Genomic DNA, 25,174 nt, shown 5'->3' with positions numbered 1-25,174 from the left:
TCACCCCATTTTCTTAAAACCTGACTTAGAGAACAGTAAGATGAAGTTATTTCAGATTAGGGCTGGAACATAAGTGATGGGAAATCCTATGTCTTTCCAAAAAAGACAGATCCATTAGGTGGAGTCGGGTCTGTTAGGCAGATTTACACCTGCTGGGAAATTCTTGAATCTTAAGTTAGAAGTGTGGCATTTTGAAGACCATTTGGGTAGAAAGACAATGAAAAAGAAACAAGAGGTAACATCACTGTGGGACTATTAGAACTGAATATCCTGCTCCGAGAATAGATCATAACACTGAACAGACAAGCCTCTTGAAAGACAAGAATATCTCTCAAGATGATATGGATAGAATGATTGACTGGGTAGAAACTGGGGAAGAGTCTCACAAGCAGAGCGAACAGCATGGACGAAGATAGTGAAGGGAAGAATGTAAGATATACAGATGTTTATAGGACAGAGGCCTAAAATCCTCAGTCTTCTCTGTGAAAGAGGTGGCTGGACTATTGGCTACAGAAAATATGGTGTTGCTTGTGAACACACCTGGAGGAAAGTTCGGAATGTGAAAGAAAGCTGAGCAAAGACAGAAAGATTGCCCTAGCAGCACTAAAGATAACACTTCTTTTAAAAGAGGAAGAATGAAGAAAAACTACTCTAGGAATATTAAGGTGAACCTGAAATTTGGAATCATTTATATCTATGTCTATTTGTATATTTCCAAATATCATTAATTTGGAACTACTCACATACTTTTGGGGTTGTCAGCATAAAGGGGTCTAGAATTTGGAAACAAGATCAGAAGCTAAATAGAATCATAAGGACACTCGACATCTATAAAGTTAACTCACTCTAATGGATAATTTGAACTTGTGTTGCAAAGAATTTAAGCTGTTTCTCTTGCCTAGGAAGCTCTTCTTTATCGTGTCTCTGTCTGTCACAAGCCACAGCCCTTCAAAACACTTATCTAATTCTGTCTCCTTTGTAGGCCCTTCTGAGCAGTTATTTTTTCTCTCTGCACCTCCCACCCCAACTCTACAGTAACTAGTTCCTTTCTTTTAGCACTTACTGTACAGTCTTTTTACACTAGCCTTGTTTTTCCCCTTGGTACACTCCCTGGGAAGGAGTGTGGTTTACCTTTTGTATCCACTGCAGGGCCTTGCACAGTGCCTTTAACCTAAAAGATGCTCAGATATACCCGTTGAATTGAGTTGGAGAATCAGTTATCAGAATCTGACTCTGGGATGGCCCCATCAAGGTGCAAATATTTGGGGAGGTTTAACCTGAAACATCCTGCAACTCTGCCCCTCCCTTCCCCATTTTAACTGCAACAAACTTTTAAGAAAATTGCTCTTTATAAATGTACTGTTGCCTTTCTTTAAGGGTGCTATCAGTAGGTTCTCAATCGAAAGAGACAAAAGTTAGAATTTATGCCAAATATGGAAGAAAGGGTGAGAAAGGAAAAAATAGAAAGAGACAAACTAAAACAGTCTTACCTTGATAAGCCATGAGTCATGATATTGTCTTCCAGTGGTGTATTCAAAACCAAGTAGTGTTTCACTGTATCGTAAGTGGTTAAATCTGGCAATACATAGAAAAAGAAAACTTAAAAATCATTCATTCAACAATGAATGTCTTTTGTGTCAAGAATGTGCTAAGAATGGGGCAGGAATGTGTAGGAGGATGAAAGATCCCATTCTTGTTCTCAAGCAGAGGAAAGCAGATGGAGGGGGAGGAAAAGAGGAAGAGAGACAGACACCCACTTATATCATCTGAACATTTGAATCCAGCTCTGCTTAAAGTCAGTTCAACCCCTGCACTCTTCAGTGTTGGAGCTGATGAATTCCTTTTTTTAGCCTAAGTTAGGTTGAGTTGAGATTCTGTCACTTTAAACAAAAGGTCCTGGTCATTATTCTACATTAAGTTTTTTATACTTTTTTCCTAATGACAATGAAGAGCTGTTGAAGAGTTTTAAACGGGGGAGGGATAGATCACAATACTGGAGTTCTGTAAAGATTACATACACCAAAGTACAGAGAAGGGAATTGGAAAGAGGTAAGAATGGGTAGATGCATTTGATCATTCACCAGGTATCTGAGCACCTGCTATGTGGTAGGCATTATTCTAGGCTCTGGGGAAAGAGCTGTGGATAAAATGAACAAAATCCCCATTCTTTGTTGGAGGCTGAGACAATAAACAAGTAAGTAAACACATGGCATTTCGGATGGTAGTGACTGCTCTGAAGACAAGGCAAGGAGAGGGGACAGCGAGCGTGTGAGGGTGCGGAAGGTTGGTGTATGTGAATTTAAATAGGGCGATCAGGGAAGACCTCACCATAATATTTGAGCAGATACCTTAAGGAAGCTTGAGAAAGTACACTTTGTAGATATCTATGACAAAGCGTCCCGGGCAGAGCCACAGTGTGTGTTATAGCCCTGAGGCAAAGTCAGCTTTGTATGTTAGAAGAACAGCAAGAACACTAGTTTAACAGGAGCAGAGGCAGCAAGAGTTGGAGAAGGGGATGATTTGAGCAAAGGAGTGAATGACCGGGGCCACTATTTACAAGATCATTCTGGCTGTTCTGTTAAGAGTAGACTATCGGGAGACAAGGCAGATTAGATATGAGGCTGTTGCGGTTCTTCTGGTAAGAAATGATGGTGGCTTGGATAAGAAATGATGGCGCCTTGGATAAGAAATGATGGCGCCTTGGATAAGAAATGACGGCGGCTTGGATAAGAAATGACGGCGCCTTGGATAAGAAATGACGGTGCCTTGGATAAGAAATGACGGCGCCTTGGATAAGAAATGATGGTGCCTTGGATAAGAAATGATGGCGCCTTGGATAAGAAATGATGGCGCCTTGGATAAAAGCATTGTGGAGTGCTGGTCAGAGTTCAGGTGTTTTGAAGACAGAATCAACAGGATCAACAGGGATCGGCCAGAAGATTGAATATGGAGGGAAGGAAAGGAAGCAAAAATGACGGCAAGGTTTTGAGCTTGAACAATTTGAAGGACACAGCTGCCATTTATGCAGATGGAAAAATGAGAATGGACTAATTAAAATGTTTTAAAGTAAGATGATAGGCACCAGTGATCCTGATTAGAAAAATTTCAGATGCATAGTGGGACAAAATGGCTGTGGGGTGTATGTGGGGAGACTAGTTAGGAGACATTTGTAGTGGTCCAGTAGGAGGAGATCAATACTACTTGGACAAAGCAGTGGCTCCAGGGATGAAGGGAAATGGATGAACTTGAGATATGTATGCAAGACAGACTGGCTGGATTTGGTGACTGGTTGGCTGTAAGGAGCAAGTGAAAGCAAAGAGATCAAAATCAGGCCCAGGTTTCTGGGTTGTTCAACTAAAAAGATGATGATATCATATTTTGAGATTGGGAAGAACAGAGAAGGAAGTGATTTAGTAAATGAGCTTGGTTTGGATACATTCAAAGTGATATATTTAAGATAAGCTGGAACTTGGAAGAGAAATCTGGGCTGCAGTAGATTTTGAAGCAATGAATTGAGAACGACAATCTGAAAGGTTTTCTGAAAACCAAAATATCCACCAATATGATGCAGCAGACATCAACGGACTGAAATAGCAGTATATAAAATAGATTTACTCCCTTTGATGTTTGAGTGATATGTTACTATACCTCTCAAAAATGCTGTTTATCCGTTTCTTAGAATCATATAATTTTGGTCTTAGGAGTCTTTCATCTATTGATTAATTCATTAAATGTTTGTTGATTATGTACGAGGGACTGGGGAAATAAAGAAAAATGAAACATAGTCCTTGCCTTCAGGGGGCTCAAAATCTAGAGGAGGAGATAGACATATAGTAGAAAGCAATGAATGAGGTAAAACCAGTAACAGAGATAAGCACGGGGAACTATGGAAACACATAAAGGGGCATCTGACACACCATGACCTGGGAGGGGCGGCTGCAGGAGGTCTGGGTAAAGTACACGGGTGGAGAAGACACCTCAGCTACGTATGAAACGATCTGCAGAAGAAAACTAAACAGAAGAAGAGGGATGAGGACAGAGAGTACAGAGGTGAGGAAGAGTCTGGTGTGTGCGGGCAGTGGAACATTTTAGCTCTTGACTCTGCTTCCCTCTCTGCTCCAGAGTCAATGAATTGCTCAACCCCAGAAGACACAGGTTGGATTACCCAGGCCTGCTGTGTTATGAAATTTCCACTTTATTCTCTGAGTGATAAGAAGCCAGGGAAGGGCTTTAAGGATACCAATAACATGTTCAGGTCTGTATTTTAGATAAAGCTCGATGGATACTGGGTACAAATTTGAGGGCAGAGGAAGAGACCAGTTAGATGGCTGTGGCAGTGGTCTAGTTGTGTTTTGATGGTTACTACTGTAAAAAAAGTCATTTTAAGGATACTAAGGTAGTAGACATTGAGGGGGGAAACTTTCTTTTAATTGAAATATAGTTAATGTGTAATATTATGGTTATTCCAGGTGTACTACATAGTGATCTGACATGTGCATACATTATAAAAAGGTCACCACAATAAGTCTAGTAACCATTGGTCCCCATACAAAGTTATTACAATATTATTGTAATAGTTCCTTATACTGTATATTTCATCCCTGTGGCGTATTTATTTTATAACTGGAGGTTTGTACCTCTTAATCCCCTTCACCTATTTTGGCCTCCTACCCTCCTCTCCTCTGGCAACCTCCTGTTCTCTGCACCTATGAGTCTGTTTTCATTCTGTTTTGTTTTTTAGATTCCACACTGAGATCACATGGTATTTGTCTTTCTCTGTCTGACTTATTTCACTTAGCATAATACTGGGGGGGGGGCATTTAAGAAATATTTAGAAGGTAGGAGAAATTAATGACTGCATATGGGAAGTGAGAGATGGGGATGAGTTAAGGAAACATTCAGATTTCCAGCCTGAGGTGCCCAGCTGTACAGAATGGATTATACAGCAAGAGGAGCAGGATTACTGGGGGGAAAGATTTGTAGTCTGCATTTAAGGACCATCACATACGGTACATATACCAGTTTGAATCTGAGAGGAAGGTATGGTGTGGAGCGGAGCCCTTAGAAATGGTTTGGTATTATCTCCTTATCGTCACAATTTGCTAGTTTTAGGAAATCCTTTTCATACATCATCATAGAATAAAGTGAAAATGTTCTAGGGAAAATATTCAATTATGACATTATAACATAAGGGAAGACTGTTGCCAGTACATATTATTAAAAATAATAAAATACATATTCTCATTTTCCCCGATGGAGTGCTTATAATTAAAATGATGAAGGCGATTAGGACTTCGCAGAATTCAGTGAAGTTTCCATTACCTCCCATATTCACCAGCGCTGCTCTTTGTATATTGGGTACCCAGCCTGCCCAAAGCCCACGTAGTCCTCCTTCAGCTAAGATTTTTGCAAATGCATGATGCACACCACGAAATCTAAAGGAAAATAATAATAAATGTGAAAACTCTATGCATCCCTGTGTTTGGAATGCAATTGTATAAGCTTTGCCTATAGCTGTTATGATTTAGAGTAGAGTAACGTCTTAACTATCTAGAATTGTTAGAAATTAAAGCAATCCACGTAAGTCTAATTTCCAGATAAACTTATTAGTTCTTTAGAAAAAAACGGCCAACTTTTGGTTTAAACACTTTTTTATGGGGATCTTTATAAACTGTGACATCCTCTTCTCAGATTATTAAACAGATTAAAACTCCGTCCTTGATATTTTACATCATCTGTGCCCATATTAACTATAGGCAGGAATAGTGGTTATCAGAGCTCTGAGTTCATTTTACTAGTATTGTGGGAGACCTTCAAATTTTGTAATTTTACCAAATAACATAAAAAAAAATCAATTCTCATATCATCTCATAAAAGAAGTGATAGTTTTAGACCAAAAAGTAGGAAGGACAATTTCATAAGAGTTCTTAAAACTGAATACTTCGGGCTTTATGAAAATTTATTATCTTGCCTTTATTTTGCACATTTTTCTATACACAGATGAAAAACGGTGCCGAACCATGAACCGAATGTGGAAACCTATGATATAAAATAAAAGCCTGGGTTTTATATGGTCAGATATACCTGGTGTCAAATGCCATCTTACTACTTACTAGCTGTGTGGCTTTTACTCAGGCATTAAACTCTCCGAGTCTTACCAAAAAGAAGGACATGCATAATTGCTATTATGCTATATAAGAAATATGCTCATGAATGAGGTCACATGAACAAGTGCACATTAATTGTGCACTTACTAAGCACCAGACTTTTTAATATACATAAGATACAATTTATTCCTGAAAACTCTATATAAAGTATGTATTATTATGCAAATTTTCATCTGAAGAAACTGAGGCTTAGGGAGGTTAAGGAACCTGACTAGGGTAACAGTGCTAAAATGTGGCAAAGGCTGGATTTGAATCCCAGATTGTCTGATCCCAAGGTTCATGCTCTTTACAACATTAAATATTTTTTCCTACTATATCAAACCCAAAATGTCCAACATTAGAGACGGAGAAGGAAAAATATTGAGGTGATCAGTTAAAACTCAGACATTGCTAGACCCCAACTATCAAACCAAGGCAACATTACTTCACCCTGCTACGCAGTAATCAGAAGTTGTTACAGGATGACAAAACGGGTCCTGGGATTCTGTAAACTACTTGGTTAAGTCAGTGTGGTACCCTTTTCTCCTCTACTGTACATGTTACTTATCTCCCTGTTGGGAAGGGGGCCTGGACTGCCACAGCCCAACCCCACTTTCCACTGAGTCAGCTGGAGGAGCAGCAGAGCGGAGGTCAGTGATCATTGTGAACCTCCAAAGGAGGCCCCCAACCCCCCCTGACCTCTGGCTCAGTGGCACACCCGCAGTGTTCAGAGGATCAGACCCCTTCATACTCAGCTCAGGGCATCCTGCACTTTTCCTCTTTCCTGGGAGAGGTCTGTCTATCTATCTGCAAGATTTGCCCCTTTCCCAGGGGAAAACTGCCTAAGTGGTATTTTAATAAATTGTTGAACAAGAGGCCCTTTGAAGAAAGGCAGACTTGGACAATATAGGGTAGTGCAATAGGAGGATTTTATATCACAACAGCATAATAATAATAATAATAATAACTTCCTTAAACTTGGGAAAAGAGGAGGAGCGAAATTAGGGAAGTAGGAACAATTTGCAAGGTTCACCTTGCTATTTCCCTTCCTTCAGAGAGAAAGGGAAAGAAAGCAAGCTTTCTGGCACCTGATGAGCCAGGCACTCTGTCATGGAAACCATCTGAGACAGTCCCTTTTAAAGATGAAGAAACAGACTAGAAATGTTAAGTGACTTCCACAATGCCAAGCCACAGTGGCAGAATCAGAATTCACACCAGGGCAACTGTTAATGATCAGACTCTTTATATCAAGCTGCAGTAGGGGACAAATCTAGCTGCCTTGTCTGGGAAAGCAGCAAAGAGCGATGCACATATACAATTTGTCTGGTAGAGAACACGTACATCTTATCAGGCAAAGAAAAGGTCCGTCTCACCTCTCCCCTTAGTGAATACCACTTCCAAATTAAGAGTCAGAATTCAGGTCTTTACTGAATGTTGGTTTACAAAAAGGCATAAGTCATTAGGGAATGTTCAAGGGGGAAAGGAAAGTTACCCATTGGTTGGAGAACTTACCGCAATGGTTTTCCTTCAAGTTTCCTTTTTCCTTCCATTTGCATCTGAACCTTCACTAGGTCAGTTGGGTTGGCTAAAAATTGGCCAACAACACCAGCCGTCATCCCTCCAATCACTGATTTCCTAATTATAAAAGGGGATACACTTTTTTAAAGGCTGCTATCAATTTCACAGATTCTGTAGGGAACAATAACATGCTGGTACAGCCCCTGCGTGTAAGAGACTTAAGAAACAGTGAAGCAAAGAATAGACCCAGACAAACCACAGAGGTTTGTCTGTTTACTCATGGGAGGTTTCAAGGACCCCGAGGCGTCGAAATTCAAATCTGAAGGGCCAGGGGCCTTTCATGGCCTGAAATTCAAAGGAAGGGCAGTTGCTTCAAAGACATAGTTTAATTCTGACCACAGGAGAATAAAGACAGCATTGATGTAATCAGTTTAACAGACAAAGGCTGGTAAGTCAAATTTTTGTTTGTTTGTTTGTTTGTTTGCAGTGCGCGGGCCTCTCACTGTTGTGGCCTCTCCCGTTGCAGAGCACAGGCTCCGGACACGCAGGCTCAGTGGCCATGGCTCACGGGCCCAGCCGCGCCGCGGCATGTGGTATCTTCCTGGACCGGGGCACGAACCCGTGTCCCCCTGCATCGGCAGGCGGACTGTCAACCACTGCACCTCCAGGGAAGCCCGGGTAAGTCAAATTTCATGGATTACTATTTTAGTAGTTTTCCAAGGGGAAGGGGTTTTGACAATGTTCCTCTCTTTGAAGAAACTCTTTCCCTGGACTCTTCCTCGTCCTCACCTCCTGGAGCCAACAGGGAACAAGTCTAGGCTATTGTACTTAAACATGCCCTGAATTCTTCCTCTTCTCCCCACTCCAGCTGCTCCTGTCTCGGGACAAGCCCCAGTCATCTTCTACTGAGATTATGGCAGTGGCCTCTTGCGGGGAGAGGGGTAGTTTCTTTCTTTGTACTCTAAAACAATATTTGAAGAGGTACAAATGAGCACAGAGTAGAAAAGGGTCCCTATCCCCAGTTCCCCTCTTGTGAAGTGATCGCAATGACTACTTTCTCTTATACTTTTCTACAGATAATAACAATGCATTTACTGAATGCATTACATCAGGCTATGTTTTAAGCACTTTTTAAAATATCATTTAATTCTCATATAGACTCTATGACATTAGTACCACTGTTATTTCCTCTTTACGGATGAGGAGACTGAGGCACAACGCAGTTAAATGACAGCTCACACAGTGAGTAGTAGAGCCAAGATGTAACCCCAGGCAGTCTGAGTGCAGAGTCCACAGTCTTAACCACTAAGTTACAACTGACGGTTTGTGCACACGTGCGCGTATGTATAAAGTATCTTTTTAAAAAGTACAAATGGGGCTTCCCTGGTGGCGCAGTGGTTGAGAGTCCATCTGCCGATGCAGGGGACGCGGGTTCGTGCCCCGGTCCGGGAAGATCCCACATGCTGCGGAGCGGCTGGGCCCGTGAGCCATGCCCGCTGGGCCTGTGCGTCTGGACCCTGTGCTCCGCAACGGAAGAGGCCACAGCAGTGAGAGGCCCGTGTACCACAAAAAAAAAAAAAAAAAAAGTACAAATGCAGAATGCCAGGTTGTATACTGTTCTGCTCTTAAAGGTTATCTGTCAATTCATATAGAGCTGCCTCATTTAAAAAACAGTTTCATAGCATTCCATTTTAGGACCACTCCATAATTTATATAAGCAGCTAACTCTTCACTAAGAAATTTGAACATTTATATGACCTTTGATAGATCCTGCCAAGTTCCTTTTCACAGTACTTGTATCAGTTCACACTCCCACCAATAACCTATGGGCATGACTGTTTCTCCTCACAGCGATGGGTGCAGTATGTTACCACTGGTTTTTCTCTTTTCGAATCCCATAACCACACCTCCTGTGTGACTGTTACATGATTCTACTTGTTTAGGCATCTGTGTCTATTACCGTGAGTCTAGTCAGGGACTATGTCGGGGGACCATGCCTTTTTCATCACTATATCCTCGGTACTAAGTATAGGACTGACACAGCATAATCACTCAGTAAAGACCCAGTGACTGAGTGAATTGTTCTGACTGGGTCAGAGGACACGGAGGCAATCCACCCTGACAGAAGGCTTCAGTGACATGTTTCCTTTGAACTCCTTACCTAACCCTTTCACATCTGGAAGAAATTACAGAATGCAAGAACTATTAATCTACTCCTCCAACTCTGGGAAAGCAACTAGTATAGCTTAGAACATTACAATTCTTCAAAAACAGCACCAAGAGATTTTGCCTGGAAGATGAAGTTCTACTTATTGCCCTTTTCTTATAGTTGTGACTTGGATTTTTTTTTTCAGCCCAAAAACGATGTTGTAGGCATCTTTATATATTCTTCATATAAAACCCATTCTTCAAATAGCTGTTATGTCTCCCTGTCTCATAACTTATTTGATTACTTCCAAATTGCTAGTTATTTAAATTAAAAAGTTTTGCTACTATCAACACTGCTACAGTCCATATCTTTTTTTTTTTTTTTTTTTTTTTTTGTGGTACACGGGCCTCTCACTGTTGTGGCCTCTCCCGTTGCAGAGCACAGGCTCCGGACGCGCAGGCTCAGCGGCCATGGCTCACAGGCCCAGCCGCTCCGCGGCATGTGGGATCTTCCCGGACCGGGGCACGAACCCGTGTCCCCTGCATCGGCAGGCGGACTCTCAACCACTGCACCACCAGGGAAGCCCCACAGTCCATATCTTTGTGTGCATGTGTGTGTGTGAGAGACTCTATGCATAGGTACAAATATTTCTGAATGATTCTAATCATAAAGAAGGAGTTGCTAGGTCAAAGGATTACACATTTAAAAATTTTAACAGGTAAACTTTATGCTCCAAAAAGGTTATAGTAACTTACATTCCCATGAACAGTTTAATGGCTAAAAGTGCTTATAATTAATTTCCCTGATTACTGGTGAGGTTGAACATTTTTACATGTTTAATGAACACTTACATTCCTTCTTCTGTGAGTTGCCTGTTGATATCCTTTCTTGATTTTTCCTTTTATGTTCTTTATGTATTTTTTATTGATCTACTGGAGTTCTGTGTATTTTACTTGTATTAACCTATTTTTCTCTGTTTCTATTATAAATGTTATAAGTGATATGCACTTACATTCATCATCTCATCTAATCTTACAAAAACAAAATTCTGGTCGTAGGTATTAACTTCCACAGCAGAGAAAACTGAAGATAAAAAAGGTGAAGTAGTTTGCCCAGGCTACATGGAAATAGAGCAGGAATATGAGCCCATGTCTGTTTGACTCTAAAGCTCAGGGTTTCTCAGTAGAAAGAGGAATAAAGAAGGTGCTCCATAAGAATTCTTTTAATATTAAAATATTAAATAATATATACATAATTTTTTTTTTTTTTTTTTTTTTTTTTGCGGTACGCAGGCCTCTCACTGCTGTGGTCTCTCCCCTTGCGGAGCACAGGCTCCGGACGCGCAAACTCAGCGGCCATGGCTCACAGGCCCAGCCGCTCCGTGGCACGTGGGATCCCCCCAGACCGGGGCACGAACCCGTGTCCCCTGCATCGGCAGGCGGACTCTCAACCACTGCGCCACCAGGGAAGCCCAATATATACATAATTTTTATATAGGTATATACATGTATTTTGTATACAATATGCAGTAAATGTTCAATTATTTGGATTTATATTGTAATTATTTATTATTTTAAGCCTGTAACTTGAGGCAATTTTGGAACAAATGCACAATTTTATACAAATCTAATGGATAAACAGTAAAACCTTCCGGGCACTAGTATATTTTCTTTTTCTTTTTTAATTGAAGTATAGTTGATGTACAACATTAAATAATTTACAGGTGTACAATATAGTGATTCATAATTTTTAAAGGTTAGGCACCATTTATAGTTATTATAAAATATTGGCTATATTCCCTCTGTTGTACAATACAGTATATTATTTTCAAAACAAAACTTACCAAAGGGGATAATGCTTATCTTCACTTTTGCCAAACACAACTTCACGGAGATGTTCGTAAGTGACCATTCGACCTCCAGAGTACACTGTGCAAGACAGAGCATTGAAAGGGTGAATCTGGCCCTGTGTTTAATAAAATAAGAGGGTGCTTTGACATGGCCTAGTCAACCTCTCTAGCTGTGTCTTTCTCTCACACACCCTAGGCTTCGGACACCTGGTCTTGATGGTTCTCCAAATGGGCATGCCTTTTAAAACCTCAGGACTTCTCCTGTGTTATCTGATCTTTCTTGAATGGATTCTCCCTTTCCTGACTTGCTAACTCCTCCTATTCTTTCAATACTCAACTCAAAGAACATGTTTTCCAAAAAGTGCCCTCTGACCTGGCCTCCAGTGTTCTAGGCTGTCATTGCACCTGCCATGCTTCTCTGATCCCTCAGAACTATCCAGGCATGTGTCTAATACGGCATTTATCATCTTGATTAGAAATTAACTTGATTTTCTTGTTCATCTTTCCATCAGACCACGAGCCTTTCAAGGCGGGTTTTGTGTCTTTTCATTACACTATATGCCCTAGTACAGAGCTTGGTACACAGCAGGCATTTTCACTCAATAAACATGCACAACTTCATTGGATAATTTATTATGTTAAGGTAATTTTTCAGTCAAGTGTCAAACATATGAAATGAATCTTAACTGTAAAACCACAGATGGTGGTCAACAAAATACAAATGAAAAGAAGCAAAACTCAAGACGATAATGGGAAGGAAGGAGAAACTATCAAAAAAAAAGAATAAAAAAGAAAAATTGTGAAAATCAGTACATGGTACTCATAGAGAGAGCTTTTCTTGATATTTGAAGAAGTTTAATGAAGTATTTTAAGATATTCAAAAACATACAAAGCACCAAAACAGTAACAGTCTAATCACACTTCTGGACAGTTCTTGGTGAATACGCTCTAACCTGCTCATCTGGAGAACTGAAGCTTTAAAAACACAAAGCTGGTAAACGTTAATACTGGGCACTTTTCTGATCAAGAAAAACGCCATACCCGTCCTATCTCCTTTTGAAGGCAAGTTTATTCTCCTGTCCACAAGCTGCAAACTCAGCAACTCCTATCTATGTGAGTGCCCCTTTGGAAGCAGAGCAGAAAAGTGTTCTCATTGGCAGCAGTGTAATTTCAACTACTTTCCTTTCAGAGTGACTAAGGACCCACATAGGTAACCTGGGAACTGAGGAAAAAATCACCTGTGTTGCATTTACTCTATTGCCAAGGTTGGATTAGACAGTCATCCCTGTTCTCTTTCAGATTAACCTGGCCTCTGACACATGGGACAGAGACTGGTGAGGCACTGCACTCAAATATAGTTTAATTTTCAAAGAATGTAAAAAAAAATTTTTAATTTTGTGTTTAAAGTTCTTCAAGTGGAAAAAAAACCAACTATTCATCTTTTTCTTTCTTAAACTTAAATAAAAAACATTTTTATTAGGAAAATTTTCAAGCATACAGAAGAGTAGAGAAAAATAATACAATTCCCTATATATCTATCATGGAGATTCATCAATTGCTAACATTTTCACCATATTTGCTTCTTTTTTTTTGCTTAATTATTTTAAATTGTATTAGAGACATCATGATATCATGACAGTTCATCCCTAAATACTTCTGTATGCATTTCTAAAACCCTAAGGCTATAATTCCTTACTAATTCCTTACTAGCAGAAGAAAACTAGCTGGCTTTTGAGCACAGCTCAACAGGAAAGCAGAGGAGACAAACACAGAACTCGTGACAAACTCACCAGCTAGAATCAAGATAAATACCTATGTGTCTGTAAATGGCAGGTGTCACTCCTTGCCACAGCTTTAGAAAGCCTTCCTCTTGGACAATCCCCAGGGCCGTGCGCACCATGCCCCTGTAGGGAGCAGACTCTCTTGCACCATCTCCCAACCGAGCAAGGGCAGCTTCTCCTTGTATTTGGAGTCGAGTTTTTGTGAGATCGAGGGGAAAGGTTGCTAACAACAACAACAAAAACAAAACGAGGGGGAAACCCATAACATTCAGAGAAACAAACAAAATTTTTAAAAAATCACAGGACCCATACTTTAGTCAGCACAAGATGAGTGATTCTCAAATTTCAGAATACATCAGAATCAGCCAGGGAGGTTGTTAAAAATTACACATTTCCTAGCCCCATGCCTATGGAGTCTCAGTAGGTTGATGGGGTTTAGACATCAGTTGATTCTTATACACTCCCAAATTTGAGAATCACTGTCCCAGAGCAGCCCCAGAGCACCAGAAAGAAAACAAAAAGTGACAAGCCCTTGGGTTCTTTTTCAGTCAGAAATTTCAGTCCAAAACCTACTTTAATGTTTGCCTTCCAATGTGAATAATTTCCAGTATCCATTGCCTGTGATGTGTCCTGGACTGCAACCATGATTAAGAGCCAATGTGACTTTTAGAATACTGTACTACTTATGACAGGTTCTTAATAAATGCCAGATGAAGCTGAATTCTGTCATTTTGTGGGTGATGTCTGCACGCAGATGAATCACTGACCTGATGTCTGAGAAAGAGAAGATGCAACATAGGGTTTATCATGTCTTTTATATCAAAGGGTGGCAGGCTCAATATTCTTTCAATTAAGGAATATGTTGAGTTGGTTTTCCAGCACTGATGAGGTTTTATGCATTCTTACAAATACGACCTGTACTTGAAAATTTTTTTCCTAACGATTACATCTTGAATTAGAGATAGACCTTTCACCTGGAAACAGAGTGAAGCTAACTGGCTCACATAAGGAAGATCAAGCTCATAACTTTATACACACAATGATTCAGATAAGTTCATTAACATTAGTGACATTACATAAGTCTTTTCAGTGACCACCACCTGATGCAAAACCACAGCTATGCCTTTTCCAAGAGAACACAGAAACGGGGGAAGAGAATATTCGGTCTGAACCACTGGTCTTTGGAAAAGTTAATTATCTTGCTGTTAGTTTTTCTAAAACACAAGTTGTGTGCATATAGAGAATTTAAGCAATCCTCTGTTGACATATGAAACCTGATAAGTCTTAAGATATAGGCACCTCTATTTTAGCATAGGTTATGCCTCTTAAAATAATTTTGGTTTTCTTGCTGGTTCCTTAAATAATGCTTCAGGTTCTGATCCTAAATCATTTTGTACTCAAAACCATCTCATATTTTGATTCCCCTTCCCCCATACAATTCTCCATGAAATTTTAACAGGAGGAATGTTCCTTTACAAAAGCCATTGGTCACAGGGGGAACATCAGGTTAAAACAAAACAAAACAAAACTGGAAACATACCTAATCATTTAGCAATCTGCTTTAAAAAATTTTTTAAGTTAATGAATTGTATTTTAGTAAAAACAATGAATAATAAAAATTCGCCATCAGCTTTGGGAGAAGAGAAAGAAAACAAACAGAGGGTCCAAAGGGCAAGAGTGGAGGAGCGCTAAGGGCAAACAACAGATCATGTTCTGGCTCTGCTGGAAATACAAAGTAAACTCATTTTAGAACAGGACAAACTAATATTTACACATCCAAGCTATTCTTTTTTTTTTTTTTAATGGGCAAGAAAATGAAAGGGTAATCTTAAAATGCACAGTGAAGGCAGGGAAAACACAGGCAATGTAGTCACAAAATTCTTGGAAGAACCACCTGTTCTTGCAAGGGCATCATAGTTCTGCTCTAGGTAGCCCCTTAAGTTTTCTCTGACTTGCTTATGCAGATGTAACTGTTCATCCTCTCTGCTCTTACGGTACTTAATAACATCTTCATTATAATAAGTAGCAATAATGTAATTGTCTGTCTCTGCATGTCTCCCCACCAGCCTGTAAGAAGGTCAGGGCTGGGTCTTTTGAACTATATCTGTACAGTCTCCAGCATTGTCATAATAACGTTGCAATTAGCGGGTGCCTTGCCTTGGGTTTGTTTATATATTATTAACTTCTCAGAGTCCTGCAAGGTAAACACAGTATAGATGAGTTCCACTCAAAGAGGTCAACTGGAAGATGCAGAGTGAATGCTCAATAAGTGATGGGTAACGAACTTAAGTCCCACAGGTTGGGTTCACAACTTGGACCCAAAACACAACGATATAGTGAGGCTGCGTAAGAATATAAATAACAGAGATGACCTCAATAAAGATGAAAAGTGGACTGGGTTTTAAAAAGGGCATCCTCACGAAAGAGAAAATGATCCCTATAGAGGAATGACAGCTCAGGAAGCTTCTAAAAGGACACATTCAGGCGCAATAGCACACCCGAGGGAGACGAAATTGGAAGGAAGAGACCTTCGTGACCTCCAATCCCTCCTCCTTACAAGGTTGGCCTTGCCCCCACCCTGCCACACCTGCAGGTCAGGTGTGGACCAAGAGGGCTGCATCCACCCAGAAACGAAGCCACCCGCCCGGCCCCCCACCCCCGCGCGACCCCTCGACGACTCGCGGGGGAGGCCCAGGCTGGACGGCCGGGTACCTAGCTCGGCCACGGTGGCCGCGCAGCCCGACAGGAGGAACTTGCTCGCGCGGGGCCATCTCTGGGCGAGCGGCGAGAGCCTCTCCTCATCTTCCGGAGTCGACATTCAGCAGCAGCACGGGAGGACGATACGCCCCTTCTGGCCCGCGCCCCGCGCCGCGGCTGGCCTGACACCTGGCCAGGGCGGCTCCTCCTCAACCGGCGAGCGGCGGGGCGGGGACCATTTCCCTTGCTCGGCTCCGCCAGATGGGCCCACCGAACCTGCACCCTTTCCCTAGCAGCCTAGGGCTTGAGCAGCCCAGTGGGGTGAAATCGGAAAACAACGCGACGCCCGCGAGGCTTCTGGGAAATGTAGTCCGCGTGGCCCCGCCCCTCCTGGACCGAGCTCTCTGATTGGTCGCGGACGAGCCGCCCGCCGCGCCACCAGCCCCGGTCTCCATGGCAACAGCACCACTTCTCCTCCTCCACCCCCTGCACCCACACCAGCAGGATCCAGCCCCTTCCTTCCGTCCCGCGTGGCCAGAACTTGAAAGAAAAGTGGACGTAGGAGGGAGTGATGATGCAAAAGTTACCCAAAAATTGGGGCGGGGAAAGGAGGCTACAGTTAGGAAGGCGAACAAGCTGCAAAAGGAATAGCGGAAAGTTGGGAGGTCGGGAGGGTGCCCTGTTCCGGGGGAAGGAGCAAGTACCACAGCAGCAAGACTTTTCCCTTCTCTGATTCAGGAAGGTGCTAGACAAAAACATGGAATTCATTTCCCCAACAGTGGTTATAATCTTAGGTTGTGTTGCTCTTTTATTATTTCTTCAGTGGAAGAACTTGCGTGGACCCCCGTGCATAGGGGGCTGGATTCCTTGGATTGGAGCTGGATTTGAGTTTGGAAAAACCCCTCTAGAATTTATAGAGAAAGCAAGAATCAAGGTATGTGACCTTAGCAGGTGGGGTTTCCGGAAGAGGTAATGTTTTCTTTTTTATTTTCTTTCATTGTATTTCAAGTGCAATGTTAGAACATGGGGAACCTACCTGCTGACCACAATTAAACGATCTAGCCACTTATAAATTCCTCAGCAATCAACAACTGTGTCTTATGCAAGATTTTTCGAAAGAAATAGATTTTCATCAGTTATGAAGTACAAGGCAGCTTGTAACTGCCTTTTTGGAAGTAGAGATTAAAAGTGCTAGTTACTTCATCATAGCTAAAAAATCCTAAGTGTATACATATTAACTAAATGCTTGCAATAATTGGGAAGACAGAAGCGTAAAACAAGTAATTTCAATTTGCTTAATAAATTCGTATCCAAATCAAGAGTTAACACCAGGCTATTGTAAAAACTGCTTGCAAATTCGGTCTTTACAAATATAGTGGGCACTATATTTTCAGCTGGTGGTGTTATTTGGTGATAACATTTTCACTGCCCACTAAGGATATTAGTAATTGTTGTTGCAGTATGTATTTTTGTCTTTAAATAGCTTTTAAATATATCTTTCAAAAATAGTACATAGGTTACTGCTATTTTTTTTTCTTTATTTCAATGGACATTCTTGTGTGTACGCTCCTGTGTGTGTTTGTACTTTTTGCACTTACCTGATTGTTTCATCACAATAACTTCCTAAAAGTGAAATTGCCCAAAGGACATTAAATTGTTTATATTATTGTGTTACTCTTGCAAAAGCATGTACGAATCGTTTTTCCTTTTCTTTTCCTTTTTCTTTTCCTTTGAGTGTAGGGGATTGCCTCGCTCTTCATATCCTGGACCACACTAAGTACCATAATTCTTGCTAGTCTGATAGATGAAAAATAATATCTTTTTTTTAGAAGCTCTAACCATTCTTTATTTTTCAATACTCACACAATTTATACTCAAGATTGTATTTTTGAAGATCTTAGGGAAAAAATATTATCTTTTAAAGAAATACTTCTTTGTCTCCCATAGCCTTCCTTAGGTATATGATTTTGATAAGTCTTAAGGAATGTTTCTAAAAGCTTGTCTCAGAAGGTCAAGCAAGGTCACAAAGGTTATTCTGTTTTCTTCTAAAACGTTTATAGTTTTGCATTTTACATTTAGGTCTATGATCCACTTAGAGTTAGTTTTTTTGTAAGGTCTACATAAGGGTTGAGTTTCAATTGGACCTCTGGATGTCCAATTGTTCTAGTATAATTTCTTGAAGGACTTTCCTTTCCTTATTGAGTTGCCTTTGCAGCTTTTCAAAGATTAACTGACCATATATGTGTAGATCTACGTCTAGCCTTTCTATCCTATTCCATTGATTTGTATGTCCACTTCTTTGTTAATACTGCACAGTCTTAAATACTATAGCTTTGTAGTAAATCTTTAAATCAGGTAGTGAAAGTTCATGTTTTTTTGTCATTGATGTGGCATTCAAGATTATTTGCATTTTAATATAAATTTTAGAGTTGGCTTGCCAATATCTGTAATAAAGACTGTTGGAAGAATGTTTGGAAGTTTCTTAAATCTATGGAAAAATTGAGGGAGAATTGACTTTTTAATGATATTATGCCTTCTAATCTACGAATGCTGTATACCTCTCCCATTTATTTAGCTATATAATTTCTTTTAGAAATATTCTGTAGTTTTCAGTGATGGGGTCTTGCCTGTGATTGTTAATTATTTTCTGAAATATTTTATATTCTTGAGGCTATTGTAGATACAATTGTTTTCACTTTTGTTTTCCAGTGGTATCCCTCTGGCACATAAAAGACACAATTGTTTTTGTATATTAACTTTGTATCCTGTGACCTTGCCAAGTTCACTTATTAGTTACAGTAGTTACTTTGTAGATTTCTTAGGATTTTTATACATACACAATATGTCCTACAAACAGATAAATTTATCTCCCGTTTTCTGATCTTTATGCCTTTTATTTCTTTTTTCTTGCATAAATAAAGAGGGACTTCTAATATATTGTTGAATAAAGTGGCATGCATAGACAAGCTTGTCTTTTTCCTAATATTTGAGGAAAAGTGTTCAATGTTTCACCATTAAATTTCTTATTATCTGTAGATTTTTTCACAGGTTCCTATTTCAGTCCTGACCTTGATCGATACTCAGAATTCACAGATGCCACCAGGGGAATAAATCATGACCTATTGTCTGTTCACTTCTACACACTTCTCTGTGGAGTTTTAGTCCATTTAGTTCTTATCATTTCCCCAACTCTCTGATGCCTTTAAAAATATGATCTTTGTAATCTATCCCTCTTTTCTCTCATCCTACACAGAAACAGAAGCATCTGCATGTTTTAAAAGCTGCAAAATATTCCCTGAATCATATTTCACTTAAACAGTCACTTAGTGATTGACATGGTTTGTTTTCCATATTTAACTATTGTAAATAATGTAGCAACAAATGTCATTTCTATGTGTGCAAGTATATCTGTGGAGTAAATGATCAGATTCAAAGTGTAAATGTATTTTTTAATTTAATTTTTATTTTATATTAGAGTATAGTTAATTTACAATGTTGTGTTAGTTTCAGGTGTACAGCAAAGTGATTCAGTTATACATATGCATATATCCATTCTTTTTCAGATTCTTTTCCCATGTGAGTTATTATAGATTATTGAGAATACATTTGTAACTTAGAGGGAAATGGGAAACTTTGTGAGTGTTTTGAGCAGAAGAGTGATGTGATGTGATTTAAATTTTAAAGGGTCATTTTGGGCACTCTGTTAAAACAGGAACATAAAACTAAAAGAAAAAAAGATAATTCGAAGGTTTTGGCAAGAATTCAATCTTGAGACCTTGGTGGCTTGTACCATGGTGATAGCAGTGGAAGTTTGAGAAGTGGCTGGATCTCTTTTGAAGGTGGAAGCAGCAGGATTTACTGGTGGATGGAATGTGGTGTGTGAAAGAATGAAAAGGGGCAAAGGTGGCTCCAAGAAGTTAGACTTGAGAAACTAGAACATGGACTCACTATCAAGTGAGATGATCAAGATTGCCTACAATGTGGCCCGAGTGCCTATATGTATTACCAAAAGCCACTTTCCTAATGGAAAGTTAAGAATTCTCATTTGAACAAGCCTTCAACGATGAAAATGACTCATATTCTTCTAAGTATTGATTAATAAACAATACTAGGTAGGGAATATTGGGAAGCAGTGTAGATGTCTGGATCACTAATGGAAGAAAATGAGACCTCACTATTTGGGGGATCAATGATTATTGGGCCCACAGTTGCCTGATGGCATCCAATACTGTGTCACAGGAACTATCACGTGCCATTTCATGCAGATCTGGAAGTGACTGTAATATTGAAGTACTGATGAGCCTAAATGATATTTCGAGATATTTATAATAACTGTAATGGGATATAAAAGTACGGGTGGTTTTTCCAAAAATGTACATGTTGGATATGGTCTGGGAAAGTCAGTACAGCCGTAGGAGGAAGTGAGAATGAGACTTGGAAGGAGGAAGGTTATTATACTCACAGGTCCAAGGCGGGGGTCACTGCATGCCATGCAGGGCCACAGGGGAAAGCACCCTGTCAGGAGGCAGAAGATGGGAGCAAGAGAAAGCCCTACCCAGAGCCTTTATTGGGGTTTGCTCAGGAAAGGCAAGGCAAGGCAGGGTAAACAATTTAGGACTGACTAGTTTGAATAATTTCTGAGGACTTTGGGCTATAAGGTTGGTCTCCGGGTACCTAGTGCCTCTCCCTGCGATGATTTAGGGCAAGGATAATATTGGCTTGGCGTGTGAGAGTTAGATCAGGAGGTGGTTGGGGACACAGACTCAAGATGGGTTGGTTTCCATATGAAAGGCATGGTCCTGGTTGGCTGAGTCCTTTGCTGTCTCTAAAAACTGACTAGCCCTGGGAGAGCTGTCTCTACCCAGTAGTGAGGCCACCAAAGCCGAGCATCAAGAATAAGAAAATATAGCTAATATAACTGGCCCTATGATAGATAGATGCCAAATAGACGCCAAATCTAAGAAAGTACAATTGGAACAGTAGGTTCTTTTGAGGATAGAGTCGTGGGGAAGATTGTGGTATATTGCCTCCATTCACAATTGAAGAAAATGTTACATTATAATCAGAGGCCAGTGAAAATAATGATATATTTTTCCCAAATAAAGTCATGGACTCCCTAAAACCAAACCAATCTCTGCACTGGAGGATGACTGTAGGTTCCTAGGAGCGATCTGATAGAAAAGGCAAAGCTGATGGTGTACAAGAGAGAAGGCATACACATAGAACAAAGAGAGAGTGTGGAACCCATAACACAAGTGAAGGAGGGTGGGCATTTCCCAGGGGCAGGACCCTCCATCTGTGTTAACTCAAGGGGAGGCATGGAGAATGGGTACAAATGGGTACAATTGTCTGCAAGCTCTGTTGGTGAGAAGCTGAGCGTGCTCATTTTCCCAGTGAGTTACAAAGCAGGAACACCCTCTCAGAGTGGAGAGGGTTGGGCTAGGTGAACAGGTGAGTCATTTTGGAAAGTGAGCACATTACAGAAATTTGGGGATTGCAGGACATTGTTGAGTGACTACAGACTGAGGGTGACATCAGTCAGCAGTTTATCTTTTTCTTGAACAAAGTTCAACCATAGGTTGTTTATAACCCTCCTGATATCTTGAAAACAGTGCTCAAATAGCACGGTGTTTGATATAATTTCCAATCATTCTTTCTTTCTTTTTTTTTTTTTTGCGGTATGCGGGCCTCTCACTGTTGTGGCCTCTCCCCCTGCGGAGCACAGGCTCCGGACGCACAGGCTCAGCGGCATGGCTCATGGGCCCAGCCGCTCCATGGCATGTGGGACCCTCCCGGACCAGGGCACGAACCCGTGTACCCTGCATCGGCAGGCGGACTCTCAACCACTGCGCCACCAGGGAAGCCCTCCAATCATTATTTCTAATTATTACTTCTACTACCAGAAAGGAAGGTATAAGCAAATAATAGCACTATCAGAAGGAAGGTTAAATATTACAACAGAATAAATTAAGATTTTTATAATTTAGATTTTGCTCAGTCAAAATTTATAATTATATATAATCATAATAGTTTTTATCTTGACTGTGAATTCAGCATTGGGGTTCTTGAGGAACACTGTCTTAAGCATAACCCATGGTCCAGTAACTTGTTTATCAGAAATGTTTACTAATATGATCTGTATTTATGTGTTTTCTTTCAGTATGGACCGATATTTACAATCGTTGCCGTGGGCACCCGAATGACCTTTGTTACTGAAGAAGAGGGAATTAATGTGTTTCTAAAATCCAAAGAAGTAAATTTTGAACTAGCAGTGCAAAATCCCGTCTATCGTACAGGTAAACAGTATTTTCAGATAGTTCATTTGAAATACAACATGGAATCCAAGAGCAGTTTTAGGTAACAATCACATCTTCACTCCTCTATCAAGAATGAGGCAGGGACACTTAGGTTGTTTCCAGCTCCGGGCTATTGTGAATAGAGCTGCAATGAACATTTTGGTACATGTCTCTTTTTGAATTATGGTTTTCTCAAGTGTCCATCATCGGATGAATGGATAAAGAAGATGTGGCACATATATACAATGGAATATTACTCAGCCATAAAAAGAAACGAAACTGAGCTATTTGTAATGAGGTGGATAGACCTAGAGTCTGTCATACAGAGTGAAGTTAGTCAGAAAGAGAAAGACAAATACCGTATGCTAACACATATATACGGAATTAAAAAAAAAAATGTCATGAAGAACCTAGGGGCAAAACGGGAATGAAGACGCAGACCTACTTGAGAATGGACTTGAGGATATGGGGAGGGGGAAGGGTGGGCTGTGACAAGGCGAAAGAGAGGCATGGACGTGTATACACTACCAAACGTAAGGTAGATAGATAGTGGGAAGCAGCCGCAGAGCACAGGGAGATCAGCTCGGTGCTTTGTGACCGCCTGGAGGGGTGGGATGGGGAGGGTGGGAGGGAGGGAGATGCATGAGGGAAGGGATGTGGGAACAGATGTATATGTATGACTGATTCACTTTGTTATAAAGCAGAAACTAATTAAAAAAATAAATAAATAAACTTAAAAAAAAATGGATAACCAGTGGACCTACTATATAGCACAGGGGACTCTGCTCAATGTTATGTGGCAGCCTGGATGGGAGGGGAGTTTGGGGGAGAATGGGTACATGCATATGTATAGCCGAGTCCCTTTGCTGTGCATCTGAAACTATCACAACATTGTTAATCGGCTATACTCCAATATAAAATAAAAAGTAAAAAAAAAAAAAAAAAAAAAGAATGAGGCAGGGGCTTCCCTGGTGGCACAGTGGTTGGGAGTCCACCTGCCGATGCGGGGGACGCGGGTTCGTGCCCCGGTCCGGGGATATCCTGCTTGCCGCGGAGCGGCTGGGCCCGTGGGCCATGGCTACTGGGCCTGCGCATCCGGAGCCTGTGCTCTGCGATGGGACAGGCCACGGCAGTGAGAGGCCCGTGTACCACAAAAAAAAAAAAAAAAAAAAAAAAAAAAGAATGAGGCAGGCCCATTATTTTGTTCTTTAGGGATAGAAAAGAGTATGTGATGAATTTGGCCCTTGTAAAACAAATTATTGGCAACCTAAAACATTTGGATCTCCATTAGATATGTGTAAGAGATGAGGTCACCTCACTGATGTTTACTTGGGAAAATATTGGCATCTGCGGCCTGTTGCAGCTCCCAAACTGTCACTAACTCTGCTCTGCCGCTGTGTATACAATGTTCTACAGGCTATAGCTCTTGGCTTGATCTCATGTTGCTACTCTGCTCCTTGAAAGTAGAACTGCACTGCTTAGTAAGCCCTTTACTATGGCATTTCCTGACATAGTCCACAGGGCTATTGAGGTAAGTGGGGCTTAACTTCATATAATTGGTGCCGTTTCTTTCTCCATCCTCAGAGACTGCTGGACTGAATTTGTCAGCACGCTTCCAGTGTGACTGTCTGCCTTTCTTTCTAACTTTTCTTTTTTTTTAAAATAAATTTATTTATTTTATTTGTTTTATTTTTGGCTGCGTTGGGTCTTCGTTGCTGTGTGTGGGGTTTTCTCTAGCCGCGGCGAGCAGGGGCCACTCTTCGTTGCAGTGCGCGGGCTTCTCATTGTGGTGGCTTCTCTTGTTGCAGAGCACGGGCTCTAGACACACGGGCTCAGTAGTTGTGGCTCACGGGCTCTAGAGCTCAGGCCCAGTAGTTGTGGCGCATGGGCTTAGCTGCTCTGTGGCATGTGGGATCTTCCTGGACCAGGGCTTGAACCTGTGTCCCCTGCATTGGCAAGCAAACTCAACCACTGCGCCACCAGGGAAGCCCATGTCTGCCTTTATTTCTTCCCAGGCTGCAGACATGCATGCTGAGGCCACTTGTCCTCCCAAGAATGCAGAGCTGGTTCATGTTGTGCCTGGTTCTTTTCTCTGCTTTCACAGTGTCTGTGCTTGCTTCTACCCTCTTTTTCCTCCTTGCTTCCCTTTTTGCATCTTTCTTAGGTTCATTTTCATATAGCTTCTTATGCATTTCTTGCCATTAAGACAAAAAAGGTTGTTTTCAAGGCTGTCAGTTGATCAATAGCATGATTATTGTTTCTTGTTGCTTGCATGAAAAATCACAACATGCTGGTTAAATTTTTTTGACTCTTTAATGCTTCTTGATATTTAGACTATGGAATTCCAGATCAAAGAAATACAAATATTTTGAAGACTCTTGATCTGTAAATTCACATATTCCTTGAGAAACATATACCAACTTACTCACCTATCATAGGTGTATTGAAGTGATCACATTTTTTCACCTCTGCCTCCCCTGGGGACTTGCATGCTTAAATATTTCTATTTAACAGATGAAATATCTTAATATTTACTCTTGAGCCAGCTTCCCATTCCTTTCAATTATTCCCCTACCACGGAGACAACGCATGCTCAGGAAATCCACAAATTAGTTTTCATTAACCTATACAAAATGTATCCTACATATAATAGGATGATGAAATATAAAATTAAAAATTATTTTTTGGAAAACTTACTTTGAAGACAATAAAAGAGGATTAAAGAAAAATATAAAGGA

At 40.7% G+C, this 25,174-nt stretch overlaps 2 protein-coding genes across 8 annotated transcripts in view; one reads left to right on the top strand and one right to left on the bottom strand.

The window, feature by feature from the left end:
- SLC25A27 (solute carrier family 25 member 27) overlaps positions 1 to 16,582 on the bottom strand; it is a 28,514-nt gene extending 11,932 nt beyond the window's left edge. For 4 of the 6 annotated variants that reach the window (XM_081247327.1, XM_081247326.1, XM_081247329.1 and 1 more), the window contains exons 1-6: positions 16,156 to 16,580; positions 13,475 to 13,666; positions 11,657 to 11,741; positions 7,659 to 7,781; positions 5,323 to 5,435; positions 1,491 to 1,575 (exon numbers count right to left, since the gene is read on the bottom strand). In XM_081247327.1, coding sequence (XP_081103453.1) covers positions 1,491 to 1,575; positions 5,323 to 5,435; positions 7,659 to 7,781; positions 11,657 to 11,741; positions 13,475 to 13,666; positions 16,156 to 16,261 — 704 coding nt within the window. In that variant the 5' untranslated portion in view covers positions 16,262 to 16,580. Of the gene's footprint in view, positions 1 to 1,490; positions 1,576 to 5,322; positions 5,436 to 7,658; positions 7,782 to 11,656; positions 11,742 to 13,474; positions 13,667 to 16,155 lie in introns of all 6 variants that reach the window. The other 2 variants (XR_014016953.1, XM_081247330.1) reach the window with 1 other exon arrangement.
- A 90-nt stretch (positions 16,583 to 16,672) lies between these two features.
- The window catches only part of CYP39A1 (cytochrome P450 family 39 subfamily A member 1), a 68,382-nt gene continuing 59,880 nt past the window's right edge, over positions 16,673 to 25,174 (top strand). For both annotated transcript variants that reach the window (XM_081247162.1, XM_081247161.1), the window contains exons 1-2: positions 16,673 to 17,074; positions 22,301 to 22,436. In XM_081247162.1, the coding sequence (XP_081103288.1) occupies positions 16,898 to 17,074; positions 22,301 to 22,436 (313 nt within the window). In that variant the 5' untranslated portion in view covers positions 16,673 to 16,897. The remainder of the gene's footprint in view (positions 17,075 to 22,300; positions 22,437 to 25,174) is intronic.

Source organism: Mesoplodon bidens (genome assembly GCF_964165515.1).
Source record: "Mesoplodon bidens genome assembly, chromosome: 10".
Taxonomy (NCBI): Eukaryota; Metazoa; Chordata; class Mammalia; order Artiodactyla; family Ziphiidae; genus Mesoplodon; species Mesoplodon bidens.
The sequence above is the reverse complement of the archived record's forward strand: the minus strand, read 5'-3'. Positions and strand labels throughout refer to the sequence as shown.